A 13,141-nucleotide genomic window follows, 5' to 3' on the forward strand; every position below is an offset into this window, starting at 1 on the left:
TATGATACGTTCATGAAATAAAGCGCCGTTTGCTGAGCATTTTCACACCACTCTCACTCACCACTTAGCTTCATTCAAGATGGCCATGTCGTTGTGAAAATATCCGTATATTGGAATGATCAGATGAGATGAAGATGAAAAATGAGAAGAGTCTTCTGTGTGCTCTCTTGACTTTACTCATTGGCTTGCTTTCCTCACTTCTTTTTCTCTTCTCGTGCACTGATTTGCTAAAACTGAACAGCCAATCAGAGTGATTTCTCTCACCGATGGGCGACGCCGGCGATTCAACATGCTGAATCGGCCGAAAAAACTCTGGCACGGCCAGACTAGAGCTAACAGTGCGGGACACACCGCAAAAACTAGGCCGACAGATGCTCATCAACGGCCCCAAACTGGCCGACGGCTGACTGTCGGCTTGGTGTGTCCGGACCTTTAAGCAACAAACTGAGATCAGGAAATATACTATTCTATACCAGTCAGCGTTGGATGTCACACTGTTGACATTGGATTTGATATTTGCATCGTGAACATGTAATAATCTGGAGGATGCCTGCGGACTAAATTACATTATTTGTAATTTTAAGAAAAATACATTTAATAAACGGGAGCCAGCTTCTAGTTATCAACATGAGAGCACCTGTTGAATATAAAAATAAAGTCTGTCAGGGAAGCACTCATTGATCTGGATGTTTTCCCTTCAGTCAGATGCACGCTAGTTCAAGGGCTGTGAGTCTCGTTTGAGTTTTTGTTTTCCCGTTGCTGTCAGTAACTCAGTGGGCCTTGGAGCACTGCCCTAGGACATGTTTAGTAATTGAATGAACATTAGTTATTCGGCTGCTGTGGGATCTATTCTCTACCCTGCCTCAAAGTGGATTTGCTCCAGAGGGAGTGATGGGACCCCAGTTAACCCCAGCGCAAAAAGGGAGAATACCAAGCCGCACAACTAAGTGTTTTTACTACAGTATTCCGGCTAATTTAGTGCCTGGAGATTACACAGTCCCCGCAGACGATGTCACTGTTTCTATTCCTTTCAAGAGGCTAAAACATTTCTGACAATATTCATTCCACAAGCAGAGCAGGGAAAATATTGTTTTTTTCTCTTTCTAATTCCCCTGCTCTTCACCTCGCCTTTCTGTGGTCGACTAAGCCCGGTCTAATTGAACAAAGCTCCCATCTGGGAAGGCCTTTCCCCCCGGGCAGGCAATCCTTCATCACCGACCCTCAATGTGTCTTCATGTTGAGATAACGAAGATGCCATTGCGTTCCATACTGCCACAAAAAAAATGAATAATGAATGAAAAGAGAACATAGATGGCGATCCATCAATAACGCTCAAAATTTACATACAAAGGAATGCTCACTGATGTTTTTTAGACGCCAGAGCTCTAAAGAACATCACAGTTGCTTGTGTGTCGCTTGCAAAAAATTGTATCTATGAATTGCAGATATTGGAGCTAAAAACACGAGATAAGTAGAGTCTAAAGTGCAGAGAGAGAGGAAGTGAAGAGGGAAGATCATCATGAAATTACAGCGCTGGGGAGACCTTTTAAGGCCTGAGCTGCACGAATATTCAAATTTTTCTTCATTTTCTACATGAACAAACACGCGACACCACTGCAATAAAGTACTCCTCACATAGACTGCACACATACATATGTAAGGCTGACAGGGAGCCCGAGGGTTCTTTGGGGAATTAAAAACATTTTTTTAATGTTTGCCATGTCAACCACATGTAAAGCTGGAGATGCTCATGCAAACATAGACGTATAAATATGTGCTCAGACGCATAGCTGCATTTCTCCCCATCTTCACACACACGGTTTATATACTTTCCCTGATTCAAGAGGAGGAAAATATTCCACATTTCGCACTATATCGGAACCTTTTATCCTCCATTTTTACTAGCACTCATTAGGCTAAGCTCGGTTGAAAGAGAGAAAAGAAAAGGAGAGGGACGGATGGAGGGAAGAGCGAGGGAGGGATAGATAGTGTTAGCAGGCTTCAAGGTAACATTTAGGTGGCCTAATTAGGACAGATCCGTTGTCAGCGGTGCTTTACCGTGATTGATGAATGATTCCTTCTTTGTTAGAGAGATGGAGAGAGAGGGCGACACGGGGGAGAAGAAGAGGGGAGTCGCAAGTGTGGAAGGAAGCGAAAGAGACCTGTGTGTAGAGATAGAGAGAGGTGCAGAGTGGAGACAGAGCAGTTAGATGTGTGTGGATGTGCTGTTGAATTAAACATGAACTCCTTCATTAGGGCCAGACAAAAGGACACACCAAATACACATGAGGCGCAATCTGGCATACACACACTTACACACACACACGGTTTCTGTTTCATCTTCTTCCCTCTTTACCTTGTCAAAGACACTCTCAAAGACTTTTTCCAGGGGAATATTTTCCATCCCAAGGGAAATGTGTGTGTGCACCAACTTTTATAGTCTCTTGTAAGGCGGCAGGTATAGGGAGGCTTAACCCAACAAAACCCTCCTGCTCTCCCTCTCTCTTAAGATACTGCCTCTACCACTGCAACAGGCTGAGCACCTGTGGCTCAAAGTAGTGCAGTCATCTCTTCTTCATGGGAAATGTGACTAGACACTGAGAAAGGATATGCGAACAAGAGAATAGAATGATTATCATGCAGGCAGGGGTTCTTTAAATGTGTCGGAAAAGCAGCTGTGACATGCAACTATTACTATTACAATACTGTATTGTTCCTCCTATTTGTTTAATAAAACCTACATAGAAAGCCATGTCATGGCTGGCTTGTCGTGAGGAACGCTCCAAATTTTGGCGAGGAAAAACTGGCATGGCCATTTTCAAAGGGGTCCCTTGACCTCTGACCTCAAGATATGTGAATGAAAATGGGTTCTATGGGTACCCACGAGTCTCCCCTTTACAGACATGCCCACTTTATGATAATCACATGCAGTTTGGGGCAAGTCATAGTCAAGTCAGCACACTGACACTCTGACAGCTGTTGTTGCCTGTTTGGCTGCAGTTTGCCATGTTATGATTTGAGCATATTTTTTATGCTAAATGCAGTACCTGTGAGGGTTTCTGGACAATCTTTGTCATTGTTTTGTGTTGTTAATTGATTTCCAATAAATTATACATGCAATTGCATAAAGCAGCACATTTGCCCATTCCCATGTTGATAAGAGTATTCTATACTTGACAAATCTCCCTTTAACGTTTCAAACAGATACAAAATGTGCAATTAATTTGAAATTAATCACGATTAACAATGAACAATCATGCGATTAATCGCAATTAAATATTTTAATTGATTGACAGCCCTAAGTTAAAACATTAATGAAACTGTCAGCAATGTATGACTTCTGAAACAAAAGCAATTCTTCCTTCTGTTGTTCTTTTTTTTTTTTACCTGAATACAAAACACTCTGTCATTTAACTATAATCTATTTTCCCTAGGTGACCACCAGATCGTGCAGCTCTATCTCAAGTCCAAGGAGACGGGCCTGGCGTTCGCAAACACCAGTTTTGTTTTCTACAACTGCAGCGTGCACAAGTCGTAAGTCTATGTCTGCTTATGGCTCTCTAGAGCTCTTCTCTCTCCAGCAGACAGCTTGTCATAATTCTAATCCCCTCATATTGATTGAAAAACTGGCATTGATTCTTAAACTGTTGGAAATTGTATTGTATACATAAGTAAGTAGGCATATTGAGCTTCTGTTCTCTAGCGCATTTGCTGCTGTTCAATACTAATTCACAACACTGTCTTCCCTGTCCTCTGCTCTCCATCCAGGTGTCTGTCATGTGTGAGCAGTCCATACCAGTGCCATTGGTGTAAATACAGGCACGACTGTACCCACGACCCTCGCACGTGTTCCTTCCAGGAGGGACGAGTCAAGAAGCCTGAGGTGAGTCCCGAGCAAGAGGTGGCGATAAAAGTGTTGTACTTGATTTTCTATTGCGGTAAATGATCACCAAAACCCCCTTGTAGGTGTCGTTGGCAGCCCGTTGTCATTCCCAGGGCGTCAAATACCGCCACTTTGTCACGGCTGCCGACATTTGTAGGAGACGCACAGAGCTTTTCCATTAACTGCAATGTAAACCCATCTGTGGCAACAGTAAAAGCTCAGGGAAAGTGCTGTGGTGATGTAGTTTAAAGAGCAAAAGACACACATTGGGCGGGCGGAAGGAGAGGGGGATGAGCCCAACGAGCACAAGGCTTTCATCCAGGAGACAGCTGGTCGTGTCCCGTGCATTACGTTTCACTTTCACTTTACAATCAGCTGTTCGTTTCTTGTCCCGTGTTCACATCAGCTCACATTTGCGCTGTAAAAACGTCGAAATTTTAAGCCCAACCATGTTGTTTTTACCTAAACCTAAGTGGCTTTGTTGCCTGAACCTAAACTAACCTTTTTGTTTTATGTTTACTGCGACTGAAAAGTGACGCAGAGGGGTCTGACAAAGCGTCAGTACGAGACGGGTTGGCATGAGAACGTGTTGCGCTAGGAGAGATAAACCCTCGATGGAGGGTTGAGAGCTGCTGCATCTCTGCCTGTAGCTTCACAGACATTCAAACTGTAGCCCAGTAAAGACAATGTCCCCATAGTTCTTCATGCTGCCCAGCTGCAGCCGGCCCCTTCTCCGCATTGGGCCAGCTAAGTGATAAAACATGAAATAAATTGAGGGGAAATGTTTGGCTATGTGACACTAATGGCTACCCTTCTAGGTTCCACATGTAAAAAGAGCTATGTTAAAAGGATTGAGACACCTTTCAGCTGTAGTGCTTCCATCTGGCACGACTCTCCTGGCATGTCTCGCTCTTGACTGCACATCAAAGGGCAGTGAAAACTAATAAAACGGAGCCATTTCCTCTCGCCCATCCCTATTCCCCGCGACAGCTTAGTCTGTGTGAATTATCAATAGTATTGGCAGCCAGTTCTATTCCCGTCGAAGCGGAGCCCGCCGTAATTACGCCGCTCTGCTGCAGAGGACAAGCCGCTCGCTGGATGGGGCACATTCAGCGAATGCCCCCAACCCGCCCACTCCCCCGTCCTGTGAGAGAGGTCTCACTCTGATTTAGAGTCACTGCCACACAGCGGCAGAGCAAGGAGGTAAAGGGAGGTTTGGGTGTGTGCCCGTGTATGTGTGTAACCTCTGGTGTGAGCCCGTGGGTGCAGTGTATCAGCGTGCTTCAATATATTTTTATGTGTTTATCTGAGTACAGTTCTTGGTTGCCTGTACCCTGCCAAATCATGGTAGTTTTCAGGGGGAGGCTTTAACAGGGAGTTAGTGGCCTGTTAATCCTAGCCTGAGGTGAGCTATGATGAAGATCACTAGTGCTCATGTCTGGGTTGGCAGACGCCGCACGACGGGCAGGGACAAGCTTAGCCAGATTGCCTCCTTTGATGAGCAGTCTGCTCTCAATTGTGTTATTCCACCCGCGTTTCCCCCGAGCCATTCAACCTGCGCAGACGATATTATTTTCTTTTTCCGCCGTTTCCATTATCCTTTTGAACCTTCTGCTTAGTCAGGCCCGAGCCTGAGTCTTTGCAGGTTTACTTTTCCAATTAACTCAGGGCTGGTGGTCAATATTGACTGAGGATAATAATGTATGAATCCTCTCCTATTGTGTTGCCAACTAAAAGAAAACCATAAATAAAGCGAAGGGGATTTTGGTATTAGCACATTAATGACATCCCTTTTTTTTTTTGATGTGTTGTTTCAGAAGAAGCAGGTGTTTTGCAGGCTTAATGACTTTTAATTTGCTTTTAATTAACCCCTCAAATCCAAGGTCATGTATTTGCTGGCAGATTTGTAGTTTGAGTTAATGATTTCGACACACACACGAGCTTGAGAACATGCAGGCACACGCACGACTATCCGTGTGATCGCTCCCAAATTTTCACGATAGGCAACAAGTCAACTTTGCTCGGTGAAATGCGATGGTCTCTTCCTGCTGCAGATGACTTTTTGTGTACTATTACAATTAAGGGATTTCAGTCAGCGATCTGAATAATCCCTCAACGCTATGCTAATGATGGAGGCCAGGCGACTCTCCCTACTGGTTGAGCTTGTTGTTAGTATGCATGGCAGGACAGAGTTAAAGCCAGGCCTGGGCGTACTGGTGGTGCCTTTTTAATCATGCCAGCGATGATATGGGCACACGGATCAGACGTTGTGCCTGTTGGCACATTAACCAAGGCCACGTCCCGGTTTGCCCTCCACACATCTCAAGGACTTAGCCGTTCTGATGAGCCCGCCTTGCTGACAAAGAACATGCAGGCAGCTTCACTCGGTGACACCGAATAAATAGCCAAAAGTTATTCCTGACCACTACTGTTGTTTACCAAATAAACAGTGTTTTTTTACCCGCATATTTATCACTTTTTCCCCATCCCAAGTGCACACATAGCCTCACCTAGAGCAACTGAAACTGAGGACACTTCCTGTCCTGTTTGTCTGATGAAAACCACAGGAGGATATTTCCATTTCTTCTTCTTCTGTCTACAACACAGCATGTTCATATCCCGAGCTGTTGCCAAGCCTCTCCTTAATATATTCAGCTGGTAAGGAGATATAAATATGTATCACTACCCCTTGGCACATCGTTGCACTAGTTACTTCTTGTCTGTGCTGCGGTGATCAATGCCTGGGAGTTTATTTACCAGGAATGTATTGATTGAAGGGATCCAGATAATTTTGTTAAAGAGGCTAACTGCCAGCAGTAATAGCTGTTAGTTGCCAATAGACAGGAATTGCAGTGAGAGGTGTTTGTGTTCAATTCATAGACAAAATCAATGTCATACACAAGCACTGACTGCCGAGGAGTCCGATGAGTGAGGACAAAAGGGATATGTCGAAACTGAGAATGAAAGCAAATGAAACAAAGTGGGAGAAAAATGATTAAAAAAAAAGATACTTCATAAAGCCATCGACCTGCTCTAGCATAGGGGTTCTAGAAACATGAGCAATTATCATACAGGTTGTAAACAAACCTCCAGGTTAGGTCAATTTATTGAAAAAACACTGGCAAACTGTAAAATTACCATGGTTGTACGTGAACATAGTGTAATCCTGTGTAATAATGAGGGATTATTACCGACATTTCAGGAATAACTTGTGAGGTAAATGTCTTTATTCTTTGAGTTATTGTCTGCTGGAAAAAAAAATTATAATAATTCCTGACATATTTGACTTCAGGACATCTCTGACTACTTACAGACACAAAACCAAGCATTTTTATTTGATCAATTTAGAGATATTCCCAAGTAAACATCCCATATTTGCACCTTGAAATAGCTACATTTCTGAATGCGTGTGGTGCTATAAAAACACATTGCTTCATAATTCCTGACAATGACTGATATATTTGACTTCAGGACCTCTCTGACTACATACATGCTGAAAAGCAAACATATTTACTGTATCAATTTAGAGATTTTCCCAAATAAAAGTCCTTAGAAGTGTAGGATTCGACTTTTCCCCATGGTATAGTGTTAAAAAAGTAAACAAAAATCGCAATAAATCACAATATCGATTCGTACTACTTAAAAATCGCAATACATATTTAATCTGCACCAAAGTATCATGATAGTATCAAATCAGGAGATAGGTGAATCGTCCCAGCCCTACTAACTTTTGGTTTTACCTTGAAATAAAGTGATTTAGATACCGCTAATCTGATTAAACTGTTTACAATCCAGCTGGTCATCTAAAGACCGGTCAGACTTAATTGTGGCAATGCCGCCTGGTTCTCAGACCTAAGCAACTAGTTTAGTGAGTAAAATGTCATCAATAACCAATATAAATGATGGCCAAAACTATTAAAGAAAAGCCCAAGTTATAATAAATTGCACAGCTCCTTTAAGAGCAAGGACAGAGAAGAACTATTTGAGAAAAAAAAAGTTAGGTGTGGAGTGAACGGCGGGATAGAATCAAGGTGAGGATCAGCAGGGAAGGAGGGAAAGTGAACAGAGAGCGGAAGAGTGTCTTTGCCCGAGGCTCTGTATAGAAGATGATAAAACAGAGGCCAGTTAAGAGGAGCTCTTGGTAACCACAAGGTGTGTGTGTGTATGTACGTGTAGTGTATGAAAACTGAAGATCCTCTTCATCTTCACGCCTTACACTGCTATAATTATGGGCCTCTCTCTTTCGCTCTCACCCTCCTTCCTTCCCTCCTCCCCTTGCTTCAAACTATGCCAAGGGCTTTTACATTCACAGTTCCCACTCGGCTGCCTACTCTCTGTCACTCTTCCTATCTCCACCCTTCACACCTCCCACCAGCCTCTAATTATCAGATCTAAGTAGGTCCCCAAGAAGAAAAGAAGTCAGGAAAGAGAGGGGGGGGGAGGGAATCAGCGAGAGGGAGTTGATAAGAGAAATGAGGAGGGGTCGCTGAGCGAGATAGGACGAACAACACCGGCTGGGTTTATGAAGGAGGGATACAGCAGAGAAACAGAGATGAGGTCAGAGAAAACAATGAGTCAGTAATGGAGAGAGGAAGAATGGGAGATAATTATATAGATAAAAAAGAGAGGTGCCAACTTGGTTTTCAGAAGTCGGTGCTTTTTATGTGGTTATGATGAGTCATGCTATTGACAGGTACTTTTCTCTTTCTAGTGCTTTAGTGCAAAAAGTCCTTTATTACATGACTATAGGGCTGTCACTGAAGTTCACATCTTCACACAAAGACACACACATAAAGGCATGTATAAACTAGTCTGCTTCACATAGGCTGTATTTTATAGTCTCTCTCACTTCCTACTAACAGACTAGCTATCACTTTATATATTAAAAACACTTTCTCACAGGTTAAAGGGGTGGGAGTAAATCAAATATATTATGTATTATTTAATTTATTTTTTATTTTATTGTATTTGTATTACTTATTTTTTTTTTATATTATGTTTTATTTAATCGTTTGTAAACATGACATAAGTAGGTGTTGGGAATCTGGTGTGTAAATTAATTAATTAATTAATAATGACAATTATTATTGTTATTATTACTATTATAATTATTATTATTATTATTATTTATTTTATTTTATTTTAATGTTTTAAAATTAATTACACTTTTTATATTTGTTATTTGCTTTGTTATTATTTATTATTATTATTATTGTTATTTTACTATTATTATTTATTTTTGTTATTTACTTATTGTATTATTATTAGTATTACTACCATTTGTTCTCCTCCTTGTTTTTGAATACGTTGTTTTCCAATTTACAGTTACTATCTGTTATTTTATGTACACATTACTTTATTTGTTATTGTTAAGGTTGTTTTAGTCATTTAAAGCATGATTTAAAAAAAATAACTAAAAAAAAAATTGTCTCATTTACCTGAACTGGTAACTACCCATGCAGGTAGTTTCGGTTTAATGTGTCCAGGTTTTTAAGATTATATTCCTCCTCCTATTGGTAGGAGTCAAGCAGTCAACAAAATGCAGCCTGATGGAGTTGTACATTTTAATTCAGCTACAGTATGGGCATGTTTATGGGTGGGATGTGTGTACATATAATATGCGATTTGTGTGCATGTATCTGTGATTTGCATTTGCTCCTCTGTTATTTATCGCTCTTGAGTCGTTGGGAGTTGAGAGGGGTGGGGAGCGGAAATAAACGCACTGACTGACAGTAGATCAACTTTAAATGTTGACATGAATCTTAACAGGCGACAGCGAGCATCACTGCCAACACCATCGGCATCAGTAGCCAACTAGGATACACACGTGTTGTTTGTTCAAACCACTGAAAGCCCACTTGGCCTCAGGGACTGCTGGCAACGATCACGGTGTGTTATACTGGTGTGTCTGAGTGTGTATGTATACATACAAACAGAAAAATCAGAGCTAAGTAGCAGAAAAAACACACCGTACACACTAGATTGTTTGTGGATTTCCTGCCACATTATGAATTTTTCATTGTTATTGAAGCAAATAAGGCATCTGTTTTTTGCTTTTATATTTTTTCCGTGACTTAGAGAGGGTGAGAATTAACATTTTACTGACTGATTTTACTCTACATAATCTGTAGTAGTGAGGGAAGCCTGCTTAACAGTTATAGAGCAAATTACTTTAGTTTATGGGTTTGAATAAACCTGTTTGTGCATGTGTGAAAGAGTGTGTTTGTATGTCACTACGTAAGATTATTTACGTAGTAGAGAGTACAGTACATGGATGGGGATTTGAAGCTGTAAAATCACTCTGATGTCAGTGGAAGGTGTTAATGAAATGGTGAAATATAGTGTATATATGTGTGTGTGAAGTCAGCAGCAGCTGTTGGAATTTGCACTTTTGAAGTTTTCCATCTCCATGACATGTTGTCATAAAGGCAAATGATGCAGGAGATGCTGTCTGGCTGTGGCTGTTTATCTTATACTGTAATGGGATTCCAAGGCTGTAGTTTATGCTTTGTATGTGTTTGCATGCATATATGTGTGTGCTTGTGTGTGTGTGTGCATGTTTGCACTGTGTGACCCTGCATGTCAATGTGTGTCAACCTTGAATCTGCTTGCATGAATAAGAAAGTGTAGTTTTAGTGTGAGTTTCCACACAGCTCTGTGTATGTATGCGAGTCAACCGGAAGTTCATTCATTCCTATGGGAACCTCCGTGATCTCCGATGTGTTTGCGAAACTCTGTTTTTTACCATTACAATATACGACTCAAATTACAATATATTCAGTTATTATGCACCGAAAATAAACTTCCATGGCCTCCGCACTTTCTGACAACGTCAACAAACACGTCACAACTCGTGAACTCGGAGCTTTCAGAAACGTTCCACTTACGGGGTTGTGAATACCACAAGAGGGGGGGCGTTCATATGGACTCCTCACGTGAACACGGTAAACACGACGCCATTTGAAGGCACCATTCGTGACTCGTCTAGACTGGATGGCGAGAACAAAAGAGACGCATTTCGTAGCGTTGAGCACTAAGGGGCATAATTCGTATACCATTCAGATTCAAAACTGTGTGGAAACGAGGCGTTAGAGTTTCAAACACTTCAGTGCATTTTAGCCGTGACGTGTGTGTGCACAATCCTATCACCACATGCCACTATCAGAATAGATCTGTGTCTTCAAGATTCAGCTAAAGTCACCATGTTAAGTCATACTCCAGTGCTTCCCATGCCTTCATTTCCACAAACCAGATCAAATTTATTGTCCCCCATTGTTCGAGTGTATTAACTGGAAGAGATGTGATTAAAAATGGATTGCATCTCTCTCTTTGCTCTCCCGCTCATTTTCATACTCCAAATAAGACCCCTTTCGTTCTTAGGAAAATGAGATTTGGAAGAGCAAACACACACACGCGCCACCTCTCTTCCTTCCCCTCTCCTCCACCACTGAACTCACTCACCCTGTTTGTCATTTATCTATAATGACTTTGTGAATAGTGTCACAGAGCGTTCCCCTCTCTCTCTCGCCACGCAGCCATCCAGCCAGTCACTCAGCCTAACCCAATCAAGTGGCTTTTAATGAACTTCAAACAAGTGTTATCACCCAGTTCAACGTGTGCCATGCTTCACTCCCCCCCAGCTCCATCCATGCGGGGGCTCACCTTATCGTCTCTCCTTCTTTTCACCCTCTTTGACATGCTAAAGCTCCTCCTGTCGCATACGCTTAATGGTATTTTTTTTTTGCCTCTTTCAGTCACTCTGTACTTTTGTTGTTCCTCTTTCTCATTTTTGCCTATTTTGCTCTCTCGCTCCATCCACCCGCTCTTCAGCGAAAAACATGAAACAGTTCAGGGAAAAGTGCTGTTCTCTGTTTACTATCTTTACCCTCCTTTACCTCCCTCCTCACCTTTCACTTCTGCTTGTCAGTCATTTCCCTGTTCTTGCCACTGCTATTTTATTTTCACCTGTCCTCTCTGTCCTCTGTTCCTCTTTCCTTTTCACCTCTCCGTCCATCTCTTCCCCTCTCCTCACCTGTCCTCCTCCTATTCATCTTTCAGGCAAGTCTTAGGTGCTCTATATTTAGCCAGCTACTCACACCTGAATTGATTGGCTGTTAATTTTAGACCTCCAATTGCTAAGTGACTCATCTCCCTCCCTCTCTGCCATTCATTCTCGCCTAATTACTGCACAGGCAGAAATCAACCTGATTTAAATCCATCAATGACATCTTTTCTTCATGAACAAAAACATGGACAACACAACCAAACATACAAATACAAAGCGAGAGCTCATATCATTTCTGTGTAAGTGTCTGTGTCATTGTATCACTAATGCTCCCGTCCTGTGGATAATGACGGTGGAGTACCTGTTGAGCTGGCCCTCCACTCACAGCGAATGTGAGCAGGTCCTAGGACCGTCTAACGTCTCAACCCAACAGGAACTATCACAAATAAAAGCACTAAAACGAGCAGAAAGCAGCACATGCTGAAGTGGCTATTTGATTCAATTAAATTGATGTTGGTGAAGTACTGGGTGGTCTGCTGCCTGACGAGATGCATGATGGGAGTGTTGATGGCTCTGTGGGTTTACAGTATGTCAGCCATGTGGTAGAAATAGTCCTGGGGCAATTAGCAACCATCCTCAGTGTCTCCAAATAAATTGAAAATGTTGACTTTTTCATTGTCATTTTCATATCGATGTAATAAACATCGTCTAGACTGGACGAGTCACATTATTATGACTTTTCATATCAATGTAATGTAGTGTGACCAGGTATCTCACTTTACGAGGGACTGTACAGCATTTTTATCCCTGTTGTTATTGTCCCACATATTGAGACAATGTCCCACATTTTCATTGGCTCTAGTTTTCAAAAGTCAAACCACTGTAGGACAGATGTTTTATTTTTTTAAATCTGTCTTTTATCCAATGGCTGTGAAGAGAGCAAGGAAGGCTGTCATCACAAGGCTGTTTGCTATCAAACTGCACACATGTGGGTCAAGAAGTGCAGGTTGACCTTTCACCGTCTTTGCTACGCTATGCCCAACGGAGAAAATTGTCACAAGCTATGCAGATTTAAGTGCAATATGATGGAAACTACCACAAAGAAAAGGAAAAGCAGCTACAACAAAGACTTTGAAATTCCTTATAAGTATTTATAAGATTCTCAGTTTTTTGTGTGAAATTTGACAGTTATTTTTCAATTTCACACAGGGGGAATACGACATGAAGCGACACAGTATACATGTGAGTCTCAC

At 41.8% G+C, this 13,141-nt stretch overlaps 1 protein-coding gene across 1 annotated transcript in view; it reads left to right on the top strand.

Annotated features, from left to right (window-relative positions):
- Positions 1–13,141, top strand: part of plxna4 (plexin A4) — a 452,991-nt gene that overhangs the window by 377,324 nt on the left and 62,526 nt on the right. Inside the window, exons 9-10 of the mRNA XM_074624835.1 lie at positions 3,435–3,534; positions 3,769–3,883. Coding sequence (XP_074480936.1) covers positions 3,435–3,534; positions 3,769–3,883 — 215 coding nt within the window. The remainder of the gene's footprint in view (positions 1–3,434; positions 3,535–3,768; positions 3,884–13,141) is intronic.

The sequence above is a fragment of the Sebastes fasciatus genome, chromosome 23 (genome assembly GCF_043250625.1).
Source record: "Sebastes fasciatus isolate fSebFas1 chromosome 23, fSebFas1.pri, whole genome shotgun sequence".
Lineage (NCBI taxonomy): Eukaryota > Metazoa > Chordata > Actinopteri > Perciformes > Sebastidae > Sebastes > Sebastes fasciatus.